A 21,543-nucleotide genomic window follows, 5' to 3' on the forward strand; every position below is an offset into this window, starting at 1 on the left:
ACTAGCAAATGGATTTGTAAAACCCAAGAAGTGTAGAAGATCGTCGAAGAACCCCATCGTCAACCGACAGGTGATGTTTTTCAAATAAAAAATACAAAATAGAAGATTTCACCGGTCCGGAATTCGGTTGATCATAAAATTGATTTAATAGGGCTTATTTTCGGGGGGCGCAGGTACATAAGCGGCTTAAGTTCCAAATTATGTCAGGTGTGGATGCCCACCTGTTAAAAAAAATACAAAATCAAAAGGCAAGAAGCTTAAGGGTTTTTTTTTTAATAGAAATTCTAGAATTTATTGTGGGAAACAGATGCGTCCCGCATATTATATGACTGAAATATAACAATTATTATTTTTATTGTCTTTTGCGTGTATTTACAGAGAGTATGTTGGTAACCAGGTGAATTGGTTAGTGGGACTTGTTTTTAGTACCCTCTTGTGGCAAAATGCAGATGGCAAGATTTTATTGTTTAGGTTTAAAAAACATATAAAAAAATATATGCTTCATATATATTTGGCAACCTTGCAATAGACATTTTGACAGATGACATTTTACACCCAAGGGTTCCAAGATGGCGGAACAACGTGTCGTTGACACGTCATAATATGTATCATCTGTTATATACGAATTAGGATATGGTTTATATTTAACAATTTAACAGTACTGTGGGCTAACCAAGCAGAATAGTATCAAGTGTATTGGAATTTACACTTGAGATTGATCGTGCATTGTAAATTGTAAATGTGGCCTTAAGTAAGTTCTTGTATTTGCAAATAGAATTTTTAAAAGCGTGTGATCACGTACCGTCTTTTGTTTAATTTGGCAACAAGGCATTAATTGTGTTGTCAATCGTTTTTTTATGTGTTTCCAAGGTCACTCTGGATTTCAGATGTCATTTCTAAATGTCAACCATTAATTAGGCTACATTTACCCCTTGAATTAGAATTGTTTGTTTGCGCTTTTCTCAATTTGATTACACGTCAAATGTCATCAACGTCAACCGTTCGTTTTTCGTTTTTATTTTTGGAAATAAAATTTAAAAAGCAGTGTTGTCAATCGTAATTTTTTTTCCAAGGTCACCCCGAATTCAAGGGAGCTGTCAATAATGTCATTTCTAAATGTCAATAATTAATTAGGCTACATATTCACTTTTTTGACATACTGGTTCAATTTGTTTGGGCACCAAGTGTCATGAATGTCAACTGTCAATAAAACAGTGTTATAATTGCTCTCTTATTTGCAAATAAAATTCCAAAGGCGTCATCATGTAACGTAAATTGGGTCTTAAGATCATCGAGCGTCTTTTATTCACCTTGGCAACAGCGTGATGAAGAACAGAACCGAAAAAAAACAGCGTTGCCAACCGTAAGATTTTTTATGTGTTTCAAAGGTTATTTCTAGTAAATTAAGCTACATTTAGCTTTTGAATTAGAATTGTTTGCGATTTTCGACGTACGGGGCGGGGCGCAATTTGGTTGGGCATCAAAGATCACCAATGTCAACTGTCAATAAAAAAAGGCACTAAGAATGTTTCAGAGGTATAAACGCACCCTTAAGTATGTTCCTATACTCGCAATTTGCACTGAGAAAAAAACCGTTGCAATTCGTAATTTTTTAATATTTATTCATCCTGGGTCACGCTGGATTGCTGGTGTGACCAACAATCAAAAATGACATTTGCTAAGTATCAATACAAAATTAGGCTGCATTTACTGTGATTTAACACAACGTAAATTGCATCTCGCGTATTATCTATCGGGCGCCTTTTGTTTAACTTGGCAACAGTGGAACTGAAAAAAAGTAGTGTTGCCAATCGTAAATTTTTTTATTTATTCCCTAGGTCACCCTGGACTTGTCAATAATGTCATCTGTAAATGTCAATAATAAATTAGGCTACATTTACAGTTCGATTTGAATTGTTTGTTTACGAATTTGGACGTACTGGCTCAATTTGATTGGGCAGCAAACATCATCAATGTCAACTGTCAATAAAAAATAACGCGCTAACTTGTTCCACAAAAATAAATGCACCTTTAAGTACGGTTCTGTATTTGCAAATGGATTTTTAAGGGCACGTCATCACGTCACATAAATGAACAAAAAGCGCACCGTTGAGCAACAGTGTCATAAAGAATACAACCCAAACAATTCGTAATTTTTTAATATTTATTCATCCCGGGTCACGCTGGATTGCTGGTGTGACCAACAATCAACAATGACATTTGTTAAGTGTCAATAATAAATTAGGCTGCATTTACTGTCATTTAACGCAACGTAAATTGCATCTCACGGTCGTATTATCGGGTGCCTTTTGTTTAACTTGGCAACAGTGGAATAAAAAATACAACTGAAAAAAAGTAGTGTTGCCAATCGTAAATCTTTTTATTTATTCTTTAGGTTATCCTGGACTTGTCAATAGTGTCATTTTGTAAATGTCAATAATAAATTAGGCTACATTTACACTTCGATTTGAATTGTTTGTTTACGAATTTCGACGTACTGACTCAATTTGATTGGGCAGCAAACATCATCAATGTCAACTGTCAATAAAAAATAACGCGCTGACTTGTTCCACTAAACAAATAAATGCACTTTTAAGTACGGTTCTGTATTTGCAAATGGATTTTTAAAGGCGCGTCATCACGTCACGTAATTGGACAAAAAACGCACCGTTGAGCAACAGCGTCATGAAGAATACAACCCAAAAAAGACAGGATTGCCAATCGTACACATTTTTTATTTATATCTAGGGTCAGTGGGTCACCCTGGATTTCAGTGACTTATCAATAATGTCACTTGCTAAATTTTAATAAGGAATTAGGCTACATTTTCATTTTTTTGACATACTGGCCCAATTTGTTTGGGCATCAAATGTCATGAATGTCAACTGTCAATAAAACAGTGTAATAATTGCTCCCTTATTTGCAAATAGAATTCCAAAGGCGTCATCAGGGAACGTAAATTATGTCTTAAGCACCATCGAGCGTCTTTTATTTACTTTGGCAACAGCGTGATGAAGAACAGAACCGAAAAAAAACAGCGTTGCCAACCGTAAGATTTTTTATGTGTTTCAAAGGTCATTTCTAGTAAATTAAGCTACATTTAGCTTTTGAATTAGAATTGTTTGCGATTTTCGACGTACGGGGCGCAATTTGGTTGGGCATCAAAGATCACCAATGTCAACTGTCAATAAAAGAAGGCACTAAAAATGTTTCAGAGGTATAAATTTGGTTGGGCATCAAAGATCACCAATGTCAACTGTCAATAAAAGAAGGCACTAAAAATGTTTCAGAGGTATAAACGCACCCTTAAGTATGTTCCTATACTCGCAATTTGCACTGAGAAAAAAACCGTTGCAATTCGTAATTTTTTAATATTTATTCATCCTGGGTCACGCTGGATTGCTGGTGTGACCAACAATCAAAAATGACATTTGCTAAGTATCAATACTAAATTAGGCTGCATTTACTGTGATTTAACACAACGTAAATTGCATCTCGCGTATTATCTATCGGGCGCCTTTTGTTTAACTTGGCAACAGTGGAACTGAAAAAAAGTAGTGTTGCCAATCGTAAATTTTTTTATTTATTCCCTAGGTCACCCTGGACTTGTCAATAATGTCATCTGTAAATGTCAATAATAAATTAGGCTACATTAGAGTTCGATTTGAATTGTTTGTTTACGAATTTCGACGTACTGGCTCAATTTGATTGGGCAGCAAACATCATCAATGTCAACTGTCAATAAAAAATAACGCGCTGACTTGTTCCACTAAACAAATAAATGCACCTATAAGTACGTTCCTATATTTGCAAATGGATTTTTAAAGGCGCGTCATCACGTCACGTAATTGGACAAAAAACGCACCGTTGAGCAACAGTGTCATGAAGAATACAACCCAAAAAAGACAGGATTGCCAATCGTACACATTTTTTATTTATATCCAGGGTCAGTGGGTCACCCTGGATTTCAGTGACTTGTCAACAATGTCACTTGCTAAATGTCAATAATTAATTAGGCTACGTTTTCACTTTTTCGACATACTGGCTCAATTTGTTTGGGCATCAAGTGTCATGAATGTCAACTGTCAATAAAACAGTGTAATAATTGCCCCCTTATTTGCAAATAGAATTCCAAAGGCGTCATCAGGGAACGTAAATTATGTCTTAAGCACCATCGAACGTCTTTGAATCACTTTGGCAACAGCGCGATGAAGAATAGAACCGAAAAAAATCATTGTTGCCAACATCATCAATGTCAAGATCATCAATGTCAAGTGTCAATAAAAAAGGCACTAAGAATGTTTCAGAGGTATAAACGCACCCTTAAGTATGTCCCTATATTCGCAATTTGCACTGAGAAAAAACCGTTGCCATTCGTAATTTTTCAATATTTATTCATCCTGGGTCACGTTGGATTGCTGGTGTGACCAATAATCAACAATGACATTTGTTGATTATTTACATTGATGTCAATAATAAATTAGGCTGCATTTACCGTCATTCAACGCAACGTAAATTGCATCTCGCGTATTATCGGGCGTGTTTTGTTTAACTTGGCAATTATTCCTTAGGACACCCTGGATTTCAGTGACTTATCTATAATGTCACTTGCTAAATTTCAATAAAGAATTAGGCTCAATTTACACTTTGAATTAGAATTGTTTGTTTTTTTTTGCAACTGACAACTTAATGTCATCAATGTCAACTGTCATTAAAAATATACTATGATCCAGAATTACTCCAGTTGTAGTACACTCATAGAAAGTGTACTACAACACATCATCTTTACTTAAAAAAAAAATAGTCTAACTGTCGTAGGTAGAAATCGAACCCAGGATACTCCAAAGATGTTGAAGGCTAATATTACTCATTGGCAACAGAGTGTGTATCTTTAATAAGGTTCTTTGCAAGAGCTAAGGCAAATAAAAGTCGATATTAAGGGAATAAAATCTCATTTATTTATCATCACAATAATTAACAATAACAATTAACCTTACAGACCAAAAAGCATGATTTTTTTTGTACTTTTTATTCATGAGTCATGACTATTTGCTCCTCAAGACAGTCTTGATTTGAAAAAATAATAACGCAGTCTATAAATAGCTATTTACAAGAACTACCATCGTTTACAGTTATAACACATACAATTAAAAAAAAAGGAAACTTTTCTACATATTGTCGCTTATAAGACTTTCAAAGACACCATGTTTATCACGAAAAACTCTCTCTTAACCTAAATCTACTGTTTTGGACCTTAAACGTACATTATAGGAACATATCGTCATTTGTTTGAACCGGTGACGTCAGCACGAACCTAATCGTTGTCATCTTTTTTCTTTCTTAGTTTCCCTTCGCGCTGGATGGTCTTTGAAACCATATCCACATATTCGGAAGTGTTCGCTTCCGCACTTCCGCTCTCTTCCTCTTGCACGAGACTCGACAAGGTCATAATATAAGAACAAGCGATCCTGAGCACCGATAACTTGGACAGTTTTTGATTGTGCGAGTAACTCGGTACCGCTTTCCTTAAAGTGTCAAACGCGGCCGATATGGTGTGCACTCGCGTTCTCTCTCGCGCGTTCGCCTCGATCCTCCTCTCTCTCGTCATGTTCTTGTAATTTCTCTGCTCCCGTTTCTGTTCCGTCTTCTGTTTTATTTGGGCGGTCTCGGCCGTTAAAGAGGGAAACCGCTCGTTCGTTTTCAGGATCATGCGCTCGGTCTCGGCCGCGGACAGTTTCGTAATCTGCGGGTGTACCGGCACTCGCACGTCACTCGCATCATCGTCAAGGTTCTTTTCACGTTTTATCACTAAAGACACCGGCTCCGATTGGTTTACTACAGGCGACGGGGGACGGAAGTAAGCGAACGGACGCGATTCGGCAGACGGTTTCGGTAGTGGCGAAGGCACGACGAACCTCGGGAGGTTGTCCTCGGGGACTTTCGGAGGGCTCCAGGGACGAAAGGGGGTTTTTCCCAACGGGGTGGACGACTGGATCGTGATGTCCGCTTCCGCTTTCATTTTTTGGCACATGCGCTTTTTTAACGGTCCGGAAAACGTCGTCGTCGTCGTACGCGATTGTTCCCCGTGCGCGTTGGTCAGTTTCCGTTTTTTCCCGTTGTAGCTGATGGTGGAAACTTTCACTTCGACGCTGTCCTCGCTGGTGTCTGTGGGCGAGTGGAGTTCGTGCTCCATGTAGTCCTCGCCCGAGCAAAATCCGGTATCTTCGTGGATCGACATTGACATGTTGGATTCTGTAAGGAAAACGTTGAGGTTTAGCAAGAGTTTGCAGTTAAGTTTTTTTTTTATGTTAAGTTTGCAACGAGTGTGTAGGCTGTCAAAGTGACAGACATGTTGCCAAGTGATTGTGACAAATGACACTTGTCGACAGGTGTTTCTCTAATTTTAAAATCATTAAAATTAGGCAATTCGGACATAAAGTACGTTGTTCGATAGTTTATTGACCATTAAATGTGGTAATAGGGCAATTAATTTATAATTTGCGGACCTCGTAACAGATAAATGCAAATCTATTTTTTTACGCTAATGATGATTATTACGGAATGTCAGTGGCTATATATATATATATAAAAATAACTTAAAATGACAGACGAATTAAATAGAAAATGGCGCAGTGTATGACAGATGACGTTGGCATTTGATAGTTGTGACGTTGACAACTGACATTTATAAAGAAGCAGGAGTCTTAGCTAAGTTAGGACGCATAAAAAAGTGTCCTAAAAATAGAGCAGTTTTTATTCCAGGTCGACAAAGTTATTTATATTGACATTTGACTAGTGTCAAATTTGACAGTGTATCTTACCAATTAAAATATAGACATTGACAAGAAAAAAACCTTTTTATTATATGTCAAATAGGTTCACAAATCTTGGAAGTCAAAAAAGTGACAATCTTTGATTGGGTATATCTCGAAAAATCTTGCTCCAAAGTGGAACATGTGACTCGTCAAATTTTTATAGAATTTTATGTAAAATCCGAATATTCAATAAAAAACAGGGTGTCCCATTGAAAATAACGAAATTAACATTACCGGAAGTGCTACCACCATCAGAACCTTTCATATAAGAAGGGCATCCAAATTTAAAAAGTAAACACAGAAAACCAATTACTTCTATGTCAAATGTCAAATTTTGAAAGTTAAAACGGTTTGTGACAGATGACGTTGACATGTGACAGCAGCAATGTTCTTCTTCTTCTTTTGTTCAGATTTCTCCAGAAAGGCTTAGCTACCAGGACTATTTTATGTAGCCCCAAGTTCCAGCGACTTGTTTTATTTTATCTTTATCCAAACAATGGGTAACATGTTGGAAATGAAATTTTTCTCAAATGTCATGCTACTGGTAAATGACTTTGTTGACAGTTATGACAGCAGGTATTTAACGTAAAAAATAAAATGCGAAAAAACTCGTTTTTTTATGTAACTTCCTTGACAGATGACTTTGACAGTTGCGAGAGCATCGACAAGTGACGTTGACAGATGATATTTATGAACCAGATCACTCCAATAATGATGTTTTTTACGAAGTCTCCTCTCTTTAAATTAACGTCGTTTTAAAATATCAGGAAATAATTGAACACGTCGAATAATGAACGACATGTTGAATAATAACACGGCGTTTGACAGATGACGTTGACACGCGACAGTTGCAATGTTCTTCTTCTTCTTCTTCTTTTTTTGTTCAGATTTATCCAGAAAGGCCCGCGGTCTCTGAGCTATTCTAACTATTTTCTGTAGCCCTAGAGAGTTCTTTTTTTTTCAATTAATTAATAAATTTAATTTAAAAATGAAATATTTGACAGATGAAATCACTTCCTTAACTGATGACACTTAGCCAGCTAAATAGTGACAGATGAAGCTACGAGGACGTTGTCAAATGACATTTATGAACCTCATAACGCCAATAAGTTTGTTGAAATTACAATTGTTTTAAAACATCAGGAAATAATTGAACACGACGATTGATGACGTTTTGACAGATAATACGGCGTCTGACAGATGACGTTGACATGTGACACTTGTAATGTTCTTCTTCTTCTATTCAGATTTGTCCAGAAAGATTTTAGTTGCCAGGAATATTCTGACGTTATTGACAGTTATGATACTGCAAGTATTTGAAAACATAATTGAAGCCAACGTAAAAGATAAAAGGCGGAAATATTTGTTTTTTTGACAGCTATGAGGGCATCGACAGGTGACATTGACAGATGACATTTAAGAATCTAATCATACCAACAGTATGTTCAATGTATATTATGAAGTTTAGTTTACTCAAATTAAAATTGTTTTAAAATATTGAGAAAAAATCGAACACGGCGAATGATGAATGATATCTTGACAGATAACCCGGCCTGTGACAGATGACGTTGACATGTGACAGCAGCAATGTTCTTCTTCTTCTTTTGTTCAGATTTCTCCAGAAAGGCTTAGCTACCAGGACTATTTTATGTAGCCCCAAGTTCCAGCGACTTGTTTTATTTTTTCTTTATCCAAACAATGGGTAACATGTTGGAAATGAAATTTTTCTCAAATGTCACGCTACCGGTAAATGACTTTGTTGACAGTTATGATGCAGGTATTTAACGTAAAAAATAAAATGCGAAAAAACTCGTTTTTTTATGTAACTTCCTTGACAGATGACTTTGACAGTTGCGAGAGCATCGACAAGTGACGTTGACAGATGATATTTATGAACCAGATCACGCCAATAATGATGAATTTTAAGAAGTCTCCTCTCTTTAAATTAATGTCGTTTTAAAATATCAGAAAATAATTGAACACGACAAATAATGAATGACATCTAGAAAGGTAACACGGCGTTTGACAGATGACGTTGACACGCGACAGTTGCAATGTTCTTCTTCTTCTTTTTTTGTTCAAATTTATCCAGAAAGGCCCGCGGTCTCTGAGCTATTCTAACTATTTTCTGTAGCCCTAGAGAGTTCTTTTTTTTTCAATTAATTAATAAATTTAATTTAAAAATGAAATATTTGACAGATGAAATCACTTCCTTGACTGATGACACTTAGCCAGCTAAATAGTGACAGATGAAGTTACGAGGACGTTGTCAAATGACATTTATGAACCTCATCACGCCAATAAGTTTGTTGAAATTAAAATTGTTTTAAAACATCAGGAAATAATTTAACACGACGATTGATGACGTTTTGACAGATAATACAGCGTCTAACAGATGACGTTGACATGTGACACTTGTAATGTTCTTCTTTTATTCAGATTTGTCCAGAAAGATTTTAGTTGCCAGGAATATTTTGACGTTATTGACAGTTATGATACTGCAAGTATTTGAAAACATAATTGAAGCCAACGTAAAAGATAAAAGGCGGAAATATTTGTTTTTTTGTGACAGATGAACTTAACAGCTATGAGGGCATTGACAGGTGACATTGACAGATGACATTTAAGAATCTAATCATACCAACAGTATGTTCAATATATATTATGAAGTTTAGTTTACTCAAATTAAAATTGTTTTAAAATATTGAGCAGTAATCGAACACGGCGAATGATGAATGATATCTTGACAGATAACCCGGCCTGTGACAGATGACGTTGACATATGACAATAGCAAACTTCTTCTTCTTTAAAAAAACTCAAGAAGTTTTCCAGAAAGCTCTCAGAACTATTACGACTAATTTTTATATCCCCAGGTTCCAGTGAGTTCTGCTTTTCTTCTTGGTCCAATTAATAACTTAGCAAATGACACGCTATCGACAAATTAAATGACTTAATTGACAGATGACACTTGGCCAACTAAATAATGACAGATGACTGCTATGAGAGCATTGACAGCTGTCAAATACTCATCTTGAGCCCGGTTTGATTGCGTTCATTAGGCAATAAAATTCTCTTTTTGAGGACACGCGAGTTTAAAATATTAATTTTGTGGCATGTAGCGCCTAACACCTGTCACCATATCCGTTGGAAATGTATGGACCAAATACGGTTCTCGGCATCTTAAGCATTGATGGTCGGTAAATCGCTATCCGCACCGTTTAAGGCGTAAACGTAAACAACAGATTGCAAATGATGATATAGAATTAGTGGAACAGGTTGTTTTTTTTTAGTCTTTCACGCTTCCTAGTTTTGGCCTATTGGTCAATCTGGCTCAATAAACTGTACTCGAAATTTTATTTTTAAAAAATGGTATAGATACTGGGTAAATGTTGCGGTTTTACACACATTAGGAGGGTACATTTTTAAGCTATATGCAAATGAGATTAGACTCAAAATCCCATGTTTTTGCAACAATTAGCAAGGTTCCATTAAGTAAAATTTGGATTTGTTAATATATCACGTCTACACCTTCCAAAGGGCACAATGTAGATCTTGGTTTATTAAGGACACTGCAATATTTACACTAGTAAGAGAGAGCGAATAATATACTTGGGGATCATCAAGAAACTGGTGATATTTTGAATATTATTGCAGTGAAAAAAGAAGCTGTCCTAAGGTAAGTAAAAGAGACTTTATCCATCAGATATGACTTAAGAAAACTTAGCCATTTTCATCCAGTCAATTATTTTTATCGCATAATTATGGCATCAGTAATATATAAGAATGGCATCGTTTTCCTTTAATTGTCTGTGTTTCGGGAGTATGTAGATATTAGGGACAAACAGTGACAACTGGAAACTTGTCACTGATTTATCGTTAAGTTCAGTTAAGGACAAACTACATGATTTTTCCTGTCGGCCGCATTATTACGAAAATAGCCAGATGAATTGGAACAGTGTATTCAGGCGCTATCTAAAAAAAATCCGTTTCTCGAGTCAAGGTAAGATATGCGCCTGTAAGCAGTACCATAAACAAAACAATGTTTGTTTGTATGGGATTCCAGAGGCACCTGAAGAAAACATTAATTCGAAAATTGTCAAGGCTTATAAGGAACATATGAGAATGTCTACTAGCAGGAGGGAGGAAAAAATCCGGCCTAATATTGTGATGCTAAAAAAATACCAACTCAACACACAATTTTCAACAAACTTGCACCAGATGAGCTCAAACACCTGAGGGACCAGGAAAATCAGGTGTTTTCTGCTGAAAAACCCCACTTATTTATTACACTTGATTACCTAATCCCTCTGAATTTTTTCTACATTTTTCATTTAAGGGAAAAAATCTAAAGTAAAATATAAAAACATAACAAGCCGGTATACACAGATTATTCTTGTATGTTGTTTGGGAAATTTGTATTCTTCCTATAACCCTTGTTTATTTTTTTGATACATTTGTTTTATATAAATCCAGTTTACGGCATCAAATTAAATTTGCGTTATATAATTGTTAATAAACATATTTGTGTAAGACCCTGTTTATTTTCTAAAGAATTGAAATATTTTTCTTAGTCATTAAGATGAAATTTATCGGTCTGACCGAAAAGAGGTCCAGGATATTTACAAAACTAAAGCTAGCTCAGCGGTACCGTAAGTAACCAAATACGGTTTACACTTAGCCAAAAATCTTGAAGTTATATTAGACAGCGAGCTAAGATTTCGTAAGACTTTATTTAGAAAACTCAATTTTTTCCTAAAAAATAATCGACATATTTTAAACTATAGAAAAAAATTATGTGAGTCTTTGGTCCTCCTTATAGTGTTGTATATGGCTTTTTTAGCAGTCACATTCAGATAATACAAAATACATACGTGCGTTTAATATATGTTCTTAGAAAGTATGTATACAGCAAGCAGTAACTCCACCAGAAATTTTTTTCTCATATAAATGGTAAACGGAGGTCAAATAAGATAATTACTAAACAAGAATGAATCAATCTCTTCCAGGAAATCAGAGCTATTCTGTTGTTCTAAGATTATTTAAGAAATTAATAAAAAATCCACATTTTTGAGAACTGCCAGGAAGAGTTTTACATATTGACTAAAAGTAGCGTAGATAGAGTTCGCAGGTTTAGGACCAAGAAGTCGAAAACTTAGCGTTTCCCTTCGGGAATTATTTTTATGGGTTTCGATAAAAGAGTCTGATTGAAAGAACTCGTCCATTATCTCAAAGAGACCTACGTAACTTATAGAGAAAAAAATGAAAACTCCAAGTCTCAGTCTCAAAATGTCTTGGATTCTAAATTGAGAGAAGATGTAGAAGATTTTGGTGCCAATACATACCGTAGGCTTAGTAAGAAATTGTACAACTTGAGAATTTCATAAAGACCAAAGAGTCCTGACTATTTAGAGCAGAAGTGGGAGCAATAGTAACTTGTTTCACAAACGTTTTCTTAATTTATCTAAAGTTTCTTTTACCCCCGAGGAGGAAAATATCTTAAATTTAAATTTGAAATTTAATTTTTCGCAACAAATAAATCGAAACACTAGAGAAGTTCTGGCAGTGGAGGCTGAGAACATCATTCAGTCTGTTAATATTCCTAACAAAAACATTTTACGATCAAAAATAATTAATTTTCTTAACTCTGAGAGACATAACTCTGTCCCTAATAATTACAACAAACAACACCTTAATTCTGTTAAGAACAAAATTGAATTCTAATTTCCAGAGCAGACAAAGGCTCTTGTTTGGTAGTCATGAATAGACTCGACTATGTGGCTAAAGTGACGAAATTTCTATCGACTGACGACTTCGTGGCTATTACTAGGGATCCAACGATTAGTTTTTTCTCGAAACTTAAGAATTCTCTAGATCGATGTCTTATAACTCTGGAATACTTTAACACCACTAAATCTAACCTATACCCTATGAACCCACGTACTCCTGTGCTCTATGGCTTACCTAAGATTCATAAGGAGGGAAACCCGATAAGACCAGTAGTTTCCTTCGTAAACTCTCCTTGCTATAAATTATCCTCTTGGCTTAACAATACTTTAAGAGAAGTAACTGGTTTTCGGAACGAATTCTCCATTAAAAACTCAATTGAATTTGCTAATTATCTAAAGCAAATAGATGTTCCAAACAACGCCATTTTGCTTTCCTTAGATGTAAAGAACTTGTTCCCTAGCATACCCTCGTCAGATTGTTTAACACTGGTTGAGATAATAGCACTTTGCCAAAACTGGTGGTAGATAATCTTATCCACCTTTTATCATTAGTTTTGGAACAAAATTTCTTCAAATTTAATGATCAATTCTTTAGGCAAAAAACTGGTCTCGCCATGGGTTCTTGTCTTTCACCATTTTTGAGCGAGGACTTCATGAGTCACTTGGCGGAGAAAATCATGAAAAGTCGTTTTGCGGGCTTTTTGAGAGCTTATAAGAGGTACGTGGACGATCTGTGCGTGTTGTGGGTTGGTGACGAGAATGATTTATTAGATTTCTTGTCATTTATTAACTCCCTTCATAATCAAATCTCTTTTACGCTGGAAAGAGAGACAAACAGAAAATTACCCTTTTTAGATCTTCTTTTATACCGAAATGATAACAGTATTTCTTTTGAAGTATATCGCAAACCTTCTGCAACAGATAATATAATCCAATTTAATTCCAATTCCCCTTATCAACACAAATATGCAGCCTTTAATTCAATGTTCTACCGTTTATTTCAATTACCTCTGTCCAAAGACGCTTTTCAAAAAGTATTATAAAAATAATTGCTGTAAACAATAATTTCTCACTTCACAGCTTGAACAAATTATATTACAAATTTTATAATAAATATAAACACTATCCTATCACATCGTCCACCCACCGAACAACAATAATAATTTTAGATGCCTTAGTTATTTCGGCGGCATTTCTCAACAACTTGCAAAATTTTTTAAGCCTTTCCATAGCTTTCAAAACGACTAACTCGCTAAGAAAGAACCTAGTAAAGACGTTGGATAAAAGTGATCCTCTATCTAAATCGGGTGTATATTGTCTTAATTGTAAGGATTGCCCTGCCGTTTATGTAGGACAATCAGGAAGGAGAGTACCCACAAGGGTACAGGAACACCTAAGCCTCGTTAACAAGTTCAGGGACACCGACACCACAGAAACTAAGTCAGCATTTGCTAACCATTTATTATCAACGGGTCATAGTTTTTCCGTCCCTGAAAATGTTTCCATTGTTCACGAGTGCCCTAAGAGTAGAAAGTTGGATCTCTTGGAGAAAATGGAAATCACCAAAGCCAAAAAGAGTCCAAATTTGACATGCGTTAATGATGTTTTCACCTTTGAACCAGGACTTATCTTTAATAATCTTATCTAACTTCACGATACTGTTTGTTTCTGCTCACGATACGCATATATAGCTTTGACTCTAATATTCATAGGCAGGGCTGGCCGAGTGGTTAACGGTCTGTTGTTTCACCGAGATCGACTTTAGAGCGTGGGTTTCTAACCCTACACCTGTCACGTTTTTCCCTTTTTATATGTTTTGTTGAATTTTTGTGCCGTGTTATTATTTTTTATTACAAAATATGTGGGTACACACAGAAAAATCCCGATGGATTTTTTCACATTTTGTTGTGTAAAAAAAATGTTTAATTTTAATATACAATTGTTAGATAATATCTCACAGTCCTGTATAAAAATTCTCAGGCATTTTGTATATGTTTTAATGTGTATTTTGAGTTTTTTGTGCATTTATTGTATACTTTGGAATTTACTGGATATTTTGATGTTTAGACAGGTAGCTGGTACCTATTTAGTTTTTCAGTGATAACTGATAACTTTACAGTAGAATAGATAAGTAGGTATACTTACTTTTTTTACATTTTTTTTTATCTTTGTACCTATCCAATTTTAATGTAGAGGTCGGTTAAATTTGTAACCTTTATTGCATTTGTATTTCAATTTGTATTACAAAATGGTATCTACTTAATCATAGTTTGGATATGTTACTATGCTAATTAAACTATTATCAACAAACTAAAAACCTTTTAAAATTAAATTTTAAAAATTTCTTAAAAATTACCTAGGCTATTACTATTAAAACAAATAATTAAGATTTTTTTTTATTGGATAGGAAGGAAGGCTCCTGTAGATATATCGTGTCCACCAACATCCCCTAAACTTACATGGAGCTATAAAGGAGACAGTGTAAAATATCTATGGAAAAAACTTAGGTTTAAAACGATTGAAGACAAGATTTAATACATTGCTTTAATGTATTAATGGTGGAATTTTCGAAAATATTTCATACAATTAAATAAATTGTTTAAATAAAAAAACAGCTTTTTTTTATCCTGTTTTTCCCAGGCTCACTAGAATTTATTATTACACAGATTTATGACGAAATTCTCTAAAATGTATTTAAAATTTTTAAACAATTTGTTTATTTTTTTTATACAAATATATTGATTATTTTTAAATTTTTATGAATACAAATACAAAACATTGTAATAAAAAACTCCAGTTCTTATGATAATTTGATATACAAACCTAAAATAAGTAACCTACACTATATTTAAATTTATAAAACAATATATAGTATTATTATACACAATTTGTAATAAAATTTAATAGTTGAAATGAAAGAAAATAAAATATATTGTTAAAACAACCTACACTAACGTGTGTATTTAAAATGCACAAATTGTGTTTTTTTCCTGTACATACCATGTTAAAAAAACACTAAGAGTTAGCTTTTTTACTGAACAATTATATTAAATAAATATAAAATATTGTCGAATTTAAGTACACAAATAGTGTACTACATATACAATAAAATAAATCAAATTGATACACAATTTGTTGATTATAGAACCACAGTTGTTTAAACACAATAGCATAGAGAAATTCTACACAAATTGATTCTGTACCATTTCCAGAATCAAATTGTATGTAAAATCTATACAATTGTTGAATTTTTATTCACCTATTTTTAAGAGTGTATTCTCATATTTAAATTATATTTATCAGTACTTAGCAGGTCATCTAGCTATAAGGTAATTTTATCTAATTTTTAATATTTGATTTTGTTTTAGTGTTTTTCTGTTTATTGTAGGTCTGATGATGCTTCATTAGCGAAACATGTCACCTGAATAATTAAAAAGACATTTTAAGACTGATACTTGGAGTTTTCATTTTTTTTCTCTAAAAGAGTCTGAGATAAATATTTGGTTTATAAAATTCATTTAAGTTTTGGTCACTAAAGAGTGAAGTTATTTAATAAAAACAATAAAGGGTGTTGCGACGTGAAATAAGCTGTGTTGGCTTGGTGTAGTGTTTTACTACAACAAAGGGTGAGTGTTATCACAGAGTATGCTTATTTCTATCTTATTGATTACACCGATATTTTACCTTTTTAATTAAAAATGTGATTAATGAAATATTTTAATGACCGATTGTTGTTCGTCTTGCTTGTGTTGTTGTGACGATTGTTTACTGTTTCTTGTTAAGATACTGAGCTGGTCTGGGACCATTGCACAGCTCGTTGTATTTAACAAGGCTTTGTATTTGGAGAGGACCCTCGCGTTTTGGTGTCCATTGCACCCCTCAGTACAAAGTGTGTTATCGTCAAGTGGTCTAGATCGAAGATTGCTGTCTCAATCTCATGTTTTATGATAATGTTTTTGGTAGCATTTTGGCTACGGTTTGTGAGTAATGTAGTGCTCACGTTTTGGCATATTGAACGATTGTATATCATTCAATATCAGTACGTTGTCGTTACTGGGACATTTAACAATCGGATAAAAATAATGAATTTTGGGATATTTAAGTTAAGTGGTCAAATGTTGGTGAACATGAATTAAATGGTTATCGTAAAAGTAAAATCACTGAGCAAGTTTAAAACATATTAATTCATATTAATGAGTTTTGATTAATTTTTTTTATTAATTAATTTTACGGGAATAAGTATGCTCAGGACTTTTATTATTTCAGGTCTACACGTCACTATCTCTACTTTGGAGTCGCCCAAGCGCCCAGTTGTTTTACAAGGTGTTTATTCTATTTTTATGATTTATTTTGGACTATTTTGAATTTATTTAACGTATTAAAAATTATAAAATTATTTAAATGATTCTCACAGGTTTTAATTATTATATTTGTTTCATGGTTTTTTACATTAAGATTGGTCACCTCAAAGAGCTTTTTGAGACCAGGTCCGCTGTTGTTGGTTTATAAGAATTATATAGTTCTTGAATGTCTCAAAAATGTTTCCTTTGTATCTAAACTATTTAATAAATAAATTGAATTGTAGTAATTATCGCGATTTGTCTTACTAAAATTGCGGTTTATCACAGTGCAACATTTTGGCGCCCAACATGTGGTAAATAATAAACAGGAAAATATAACGTTTTTCAAAGGAACGTTGTTAAACTGTCATGAACAAAATCCTTAATTTTTTGTAGGTCTGTTTCCAAAAAAAACTCACCAGAAGGAAAGCTCAGCCTAGTATTATTCCCATGCGTCATATCACTGAACATTAATAAATCGTTCCAAAAAAGAGTCTTCTTTTCAACTTCACATCACAAAACACACTTATATATATATCACAGAAAAGTGGCACCAAATAGCACGTCTTCTCTCTCGTCAACTACTACTACTATAACGCTTCTTTCTTCGCTCTCTCTCTCTCTCGCACTCTACGTCCGTATCGGTCTCGACTGCTGTGCCGACTGAAGTCCGGGTTTGACATGATTGTTTTTGTTGTAAAGGCACTGAAAGGGGTGGGGGCAGGGGGGCCCACACGGACCGGGGGCGAAGCGGAGCCCGGGGTGGGACGCGATCATGTTGGCGCCAGCTGTCTGGACAAGTGTGAGAGTTAACAGCGGACCCGCTGGGAAGGAATTTGTTGGGTCGGCAGGTGTACGAGTACAGTGTGCAACGGAGTAGAGTAGTCCTCCGCCTAATCTGGCCGCATGCATGATGGGGCGTCAGTGGCATGATGGGCAGGTAAGGAGGGTCAGGTGGGCGAGTCATGTCAAGTGTTCCGAGTTTTTTTTTGGGCATTTTCGGGCAAACAATCGGACGGTACCTAAAAGATAATGAAACAATTGGGCATTATGCTTAATGGGCAAAGGTCGAAATTAGTCATTTATGGGCATATTTTGAAACTGTGCCCTATTTATCATAGAATATATAAGTGGTGATTTTTTTTGGTACAAATAGAGGATAATTCATAATAAAGTTTACCTATGTGGAGGACTACTGCAAAGATCGAGGGAATTAAGAAAAACCACCTGGCAACGTCGCCTGTATTCGACGTCATGGCAAACGTCAAAGTTGTCAAAAGAATATTCTTTATGCCTAAGTCTTAGATGTTATTTATCTTATGATCTTCAGGGAGCACAAACTTATTTCAAATTTAAATAACTTTGCTCAAAACACGAACTTAAAAAGTTTTATATTTAATAAGTTCGTGGCTCAAAAACCTACATAAACGTTTTTCTTTGACAAGTGACAACTTTGACGTTTGACATAGTAAATGAAAATTACTGATTTTTTGCCTAGCGCCCTCATAACAATTTTGGTCCCGGCTGCCGAAGTGAGTAAAACCATGCAATTTTTTTTTTAAATATGTGAAAACTATAAATACAAAAACAACGTGCTTTTGGCTGTTTTGTCAGTTTATGTCAAAATACACTTTGCCTTTGGCAAGTGACAACTTTGACGTTTGACGTGATCGATGACAGGTGTTGTTTGGTAGCAGTAGCACTTATATAATCTTGGAAGCTGAGTGGAATTACCTTGGTAAAATGTTAAAAATAAGCCAAAAATTAAGAAAACCTACAATTTTTTTGTCAAAATACACTTGTTCTTTGACAAGGGACAATTTTCATGTCATCTTTAACTGACGTTGAAATATAAATTTTCAATCACAACTTTGATGTTTGACGTAATCAATGACAGTTGATAGTTTTTTGACTAGCGCCCCCATAACAATTATGATTCCGACAGCCGAAGTGCGAGTAAATCACTGCCAAAAAAAGTTTTAAAAAAATGTCAGTACCCTTTGACAAGTGATAACTTTGACATTTGACATCACCTTTAAATGAATTTGCCTTCTTTTACATAAAAATATAAATTTACTCTGCCAACTTTGACGTCATCGATGGCAGTTGCTGATGAAGTATTGGCTGCTGTAGTAAATATATGAGCTCAGAAGCCAAGTCGAAGTACAATTTTAAATATCAATTATATCCCAAGAATAAACTTTACAATTTATATGTCAAAATATCCTGTTCCTTTGACAAATGACAACTTTGACATTTGACTTGATGGATTAGATGTAGATTAATTATTGGTAGCCGTAGCCAATTAAATGATCTGACATGGTTGATACTTGCAGTTAGTGCTGGCAATTTTACAAACTAATGTTATTGGTCATGGCATCTTTGGAATTAATATAAAAATATACAATTTTTATGTGAAAATACTCTTTTTCTTTGACATTTTACGTCACCTTTGTGTGACGTCAAAATTTAAATTTTCTTTGACAACTTTGACGTTTGACGTCAATTGAGTTCAAACACACATATAATCCCAGAAGTAAATGTAATCGTAAAAATGGTGAGTCATTAGCAAAAAAAATTGTCAATATTCTTTGCCTTTAACAAATGGCAACTTTGACATTTGACTTGATGGGTTACAGGTATTGATTAATTATCGGTAGCCGTAGCAAATAAATGATCCTGGCACCCTAGTCGACATTTGACATGGTTGATACTTGCAGTTAGTGCTGCCAATTTTACAAAATAATGTTATTGGTCATGGCATCCAATTTTTGTGTCAAAATATTCTTTTTCTTTGACATTTTACGTCACCTTTGTGTGACGTCAAAATTTAAATTTTCTTTGACAACTTTGACGTTTGACGTCAATTGAGTTGAAACACATATAAAATCACAGAAGTAAATGTAATCGTAAAATTGGTGAGTCACTAGCAAAAAAAAAACTGTCAATATTCTTTGCTTTTAACAAATGGCAACTTTGACATTTGACGCCATCGATGACAATTGTTGATTACGAATTGGCAGCCATAGCAGATATATGATCCCAGCAGCCGAGTCTTTAACGTCTTCGTATTGGCAGCCGTAGGAAATATATGATCTCAGAAGTCGAAGTACAATTTTTAAATATCAATTATATGCGCAAAATAAACTGTACAATTTATATGTCAAAATATCCTGTTCCTTTGACAAATGACAACTTTGACGTCAAAATAAAAATTTTCGATGACGACTTTGACGTTTGATATGATCAATGACAGTTGTTGCTTAGGGATTGACAGCCGTAGCATATATATGATCCCAGAAACTATACCAATTATATACCAGAAATTAAACCTGTATTCTATATGTATTAATACCCCTTTTCCTTAACAAGTGACAACTTTGACATTTGACTTGATGGGTTACAGGTGTTGATTAATTATTGGGAGCCGTAGCAAATAAATGATCCTGGCAGCCTAGTCGACATTTGACATGGTTGATACTTGCAGTTAGTGCTGCCAATTTTACAAACTAATGTTATTGGTCATGGCATCCTTGGAATTAATATAAAAACATGCAATTTTTATGTCAAAATACTCTTTTTCTTTGACATTTTACGTCACCTTTGTGTGACGTCGAAATTTAAACGATCTTTGACAACTTTGACGTTTGACGTCAATTGAGTTCAAACACATATATAGTCCCAGAACTAAATGTACTAACAAATAAAATAGTGAATCACTAGCAAAAAACTGTCAATATTCTTTGCCTTTAACAAATGACAACTTTGACATTTGACGCCATCTTTCAGTACCTACATCTGCCTTCTTCTTTTTCTTATTGTAAAAAACCGAATGCCGGAATGTACGATTATAATACCATGTACCCTAAATGCACCCCAAATACCCTCAACTGCCTTGAAGAGCTTTTAGAGTACTTAAAAGATTATTCCAGGCACTCCAAGTGATTCAGTTCTGTGTATTCCTGGAACAGATTTTTAAGTCAAATTATATATTTGGCGTGATCAATTTGTTAATAATTGGTAGTCGTAGCAAATAAATGATCTCAAAATACCATGGCAAAATTATATGCAAAAAGTATACATATCAATTTTATGTCGAAATACTCTGGTCCTTTGACAAGTGACAACTTTGACATTTGAAGTGATCTTTGACTGAATATGCTTTTTTCATATAGAAATATACATTTTCTTTGACGTTTCAGATCATTAATGACTGTTGTTCATTAAATATTGGCACCGTATCAAATATATGATACCAGAAGCCGAGTCGAATTACCACGGTTAAAAAAGTCATTTAAAATGTCCATCATATAACAGAAATAAAATCTAACATTTTTATGTGAAAAAATCCTTTTCCTTTGACAAGTGACAACTTTGACATTTGTCATATTGTTTGAATGAATTCGCATTTTTTTTAAGCCAACATTGACGGTTGACGTCATAGATGACATTTGTTGATATCGTATTGGCCGACGTTTGACATGATTGACACTTGCAGGCAGTGCTGCCAATTTTACAAACTCATGTTATTAGTCGTGGCTTCCGTGATATTTTCTTGAACAAATAAAGTGATGAGTTTTATATTATAATAATAAAGAGGCTTTTGTTTATAAGGGTACATATAGTGAGTCGTTTTCTAGTTGCCAACGCATACACACGGT

General features: G+C 34.4%; 1 protein-coding gene across 1 annotated transcript; it reads right to left on the reverse strand.

Annotated features, from left to right (window-relative positions):
* Nucleotides 1-4,935: 4,935 nt before the first annotated feature.
* On the reverse strand, nt 4,936-17,549 carry LOC126738003 (transcription factor ATOH8). The gene is made up of 2 exons (XM_050443156.1): nt 17,302-17,549; nt 4,936-6,252 (listed from the first exon to the last, which is right to left on the reverse strand). Exons 1-2 carry the CDS (start codon nt 17,351-17,353, stop codon nt 5,315-5,317), a joined length of 990 nt encoding a protein of 329 aa, XP_050299113.1. The 5' UTR covers nt 17,354-17,549; the 3' UTR covers nt 4,936-5,314.
* Nucleotides 17,550-21,543: the final 3,994 nt, after the last annotated feature.

Source organism: Anthonomus grandis, chromosome 6, assembly GCF_022605725.1.
Source record: "Anthonomus grandis grandis chromosome 6, icAntGran1.3, whole genome shotgun sequence".
NCBI classification, from domain to species: Eukaryota; Metazoa; Arthropoda; class Insecta; order Coleoptera; family Curculionidae; genus Anthonomus; species Anthonomus grandis.

What these genes read in the sequence shown, in the direction of transcription:
- LOC126738003 (XM_050443156.1), bottom strand. Translation starts at nt 17,353, where the DNA reads ATGTTCAGTGATATGACGCATGGGAATAATACTAGGCTGAGCTTTCCT. An exon ending in TAGGCTGAGCTTTCCTTCTG is followed by an intron (nt 6,253 to 17,301) that starts GTGAGTTTTTTT and finishes TTTTCCTTACAG; the next exon opens with AATCCAACATGTCAATGTCG.